Source organism: Triticum dicoccoides, chromosome 4B, assembly GCF_002162155.2.
Source record: "Triticum dicoccoides isolate Atlit2015 ecotype Zavitan chromosome 4B, WEW_v2.0, whole genome shotgun sequence".
NCBI lineage: Eukaryota > Viridiplantae > Streptophyta > Magnoliopsida > Poales > Poaceae > Triticum > Triticum dicoccoides.
In genome coordinates, this window is record NC_041387.1 from 85,960,329 (window position 1) to 85,962,586 (window position 2,258).

The window sequence follows — 2,258 nt, forward strand, 5'->3', positions numbered from 1 at the left end:
CACGCGACGCACACCTTTTTTGATGGTGTTTTGCCGTGACGTAATTAAACACTCAACTCCACGATTAGCAACGTACCTCCGTCAATCTCAATCCGCAGCTGCATATTAATGCCATGAACGCAGGGTTGCAATACCACAATTACCCACCCGATCGTAATCATCATCATCATAAACTCACACAGATATCGTCCAATCGCCGAAACAAAAGAACCAGAGGATGAGCGGCCATAAGCTGTCGCTACTGGTTGCCTTGACGGCATTGGTGGTGTTGACGGCGGTGGAGGCGGAGTACAATGTCGTCGACTACGGCGCGAGGCCCGACGGCGGGGCGGACTCGGCTGGGGCGTTTTTGGCCGCGTGGGGCGCGGCGTGCAACGACACGGGGAGCTCCGGCTCCCGGCCGGTGCTGCGCGTGCCGGCGGGCAGGTTCCTGCTCAGCCGGGCCTACTTCAAGGGCCCATGCCGGAGCGCCGGCGTGGTTGTCGCCATCGACGTCAATGGCACCGTTTTCGCGCCGCCGACCGTGGACAGCAGGGCGTGGATCATGTTCCACCACGCCGACGGCCTGGCGATCCGCGGCGGGACGTTGGACGGGCAGGGGCAGGAGTACTGGGCGTGCAAGAAGGACGGCAGGTGCAGCGGGCAGGGCCCTACGGTGAGTGATGACATGACCTTTTCTTGGTTTTCTCTTTGCAATGCGATTGCGTTCGGTTTCCTTGTGACGGACGCCGTACGTACGTGCACTTGCAGACGCTGGACATTAGTCAGTCCAAGGGCGTGAGTGTGAAGCAGCTGACGCTGCTCGACAGCAAGAACGTCCACATGGTCATCTTCGACTCCACCGGCGTGACGGTCCAGGGCGTCAGGATGGTCGCTCCGGCCAACAGCCCCAACACCGACGGCATCCACGCCCAGCTCTCCCGCCACGTGAGCATCCTCAACACCACGATTAGCACCGGCGATGACTGCGTCTCCCTAGGGCCCGGCTCCTCCGACGTGCTCATCAGGGACATCAAGTGCGGCCCGGGCCACGGCATCAGGTGCCACCTTCAGTTGCCAGTTCATCAGCCATTATTATTGTGTTTGCTTGTGATTTCATTTGATAGCATTGGTTTTGTGCTTGCGTTGGATGGATGATGGCAGCATCGGGAGCATGGGAGGGCAGGCCGGCGAGCAGGGGGTGAGGAACGTGACCGTGGAGAGGGCGGTGCTGACGGGCACGACGAACGGCCTGCGAATCAAGACGTGGGGGATGCCCAACCCAGGCTCCGTCACGGGCGTCTCCTTCTCGCAGGTCACGATGCAGCGCGTGGCGAACCCCATCGTCGTCGACCAGAACTACTGCCCCCGCAGCCGCAAAGTCGAATGCCCGGGCAAGGTACGTACGTAAGAGATGCCACCATTCCGGAGCATCTTCATCTCAAAGTTGGCGAAGCCATTGACTACGACTGTATCACGAACCCTGTTGTTGTCGGTGCATGCAGAGCTCGGGGGTGCAGATCAGCGACGTGTCGTACGAGGACATCGAGGGCACGTCGAGGACGCCCGTGGCGGTCAAGTTCGACTGCAGCGACACCAACCCCTGCAGCGGGATCAGGCTCAAGAACATCAGGCTGACGTACCGGCACAAGCGGCCGGCGCAGGCCAAGTGCCGGAACGCCGGCGGGTCCGCGTCCGGGGAGGTCACGCCGCCGAGCTGCTTCTGACGACCGAGCCGCCGGAGTTCCCCGCCCGGCCGGAGAAGCGTGCGCGTCTCCTTGATTCAATATTCATTGGTTTCTGTAAATACTTCTTTGTGTTGATTGGTTCGTGAACTACTACTAACACCTTGCACAGTTGCGGGAGTGTGCCAAGTGCTACCAAATCCAAGTTTTTTTTGGAGGGTAATGCTACCAAATCCAAGTAATCATTGCTTGGTGTATCTCAAAGCGACCCTTACATGTAGCCCAAAGTTACTCCTTCCATTTTAAAATAGATGACTCAATTTTATACTAACTTTACTACAAAGTTAATATACAGTTGGATCATCTATTTTGGAACGGAGGGAATACTTAGTAATTTTCGCGGATTTGCTCATTCTCAATTGATTGAGAAATAGTTAAACCACAATTAACGGCATCAATTTTACGTGGTTGTTCTTGTGGATTTTATTTTTGAATTTTCTGTTTGTTTTTTTGAGATATTGAATCTTCGTGTATGGTTATAATTTGTGAGCGTAGAGGGGTGGCGGAAGCGACTGAAATAGCGAGCTAGTTCTT

The 2,258-nt window shown here is 56.0% G+C and overlaps 1 protein-coding gene across 1 annotated transcript; it reads left to right on the forward strand.

The window, feature by feature from the left end:
- The first annotated feature begins 217 nt into the window (after window positions 1–217).
- Window positions 218–1,892, forward strand: LOC119293395 (polygalacturonase-like). Its single transcript, XM_037571888.1, has 4 exons — window positions 218–655; window positions 751–1,040; window positions 1,144–1,378; window positions 1,485–1,892. The coding sequence occupies exons 1-4, from the start codon at window positions 218–220 to the stop codon at window positions 1,704–1,706; spliced, it is 1,185 nt and encodes a 394-aa protein (XP_037427785.1). The 3' UTR covers window positions 1,707–1,892.
- Window positions 1,893–2,258: the final 366 nt, after the last annotated feature.

What these genes read in the sequence shown, in the direction of transcription:
- LOC119293395 (XM_037571888.1), top strand. Translation starts at nt 218, where the DNA reads ATGAGCGGCCATAAGCTGTCGCTACTGGTTGCCTTGACGGCATTGGTG. An exon ending in GCAGCGGGCAGGGCCCTACG is followed by an intron (nt 656 to 750) that starts GTGAGTGATGAC and finishes GTGCACTTGCAG; the next exon opens with ACGCTGGACATTAGTCAGTC. An exon ending in AAGTCGAATGCCCGGGCAAG is followed by an intron (nt 1,379 to 1,484) that starts GTACGTACGTAA and finishes CGGTGCATGCAG; the next exon opens with AGCTCGGGGGTGCAGATCAG.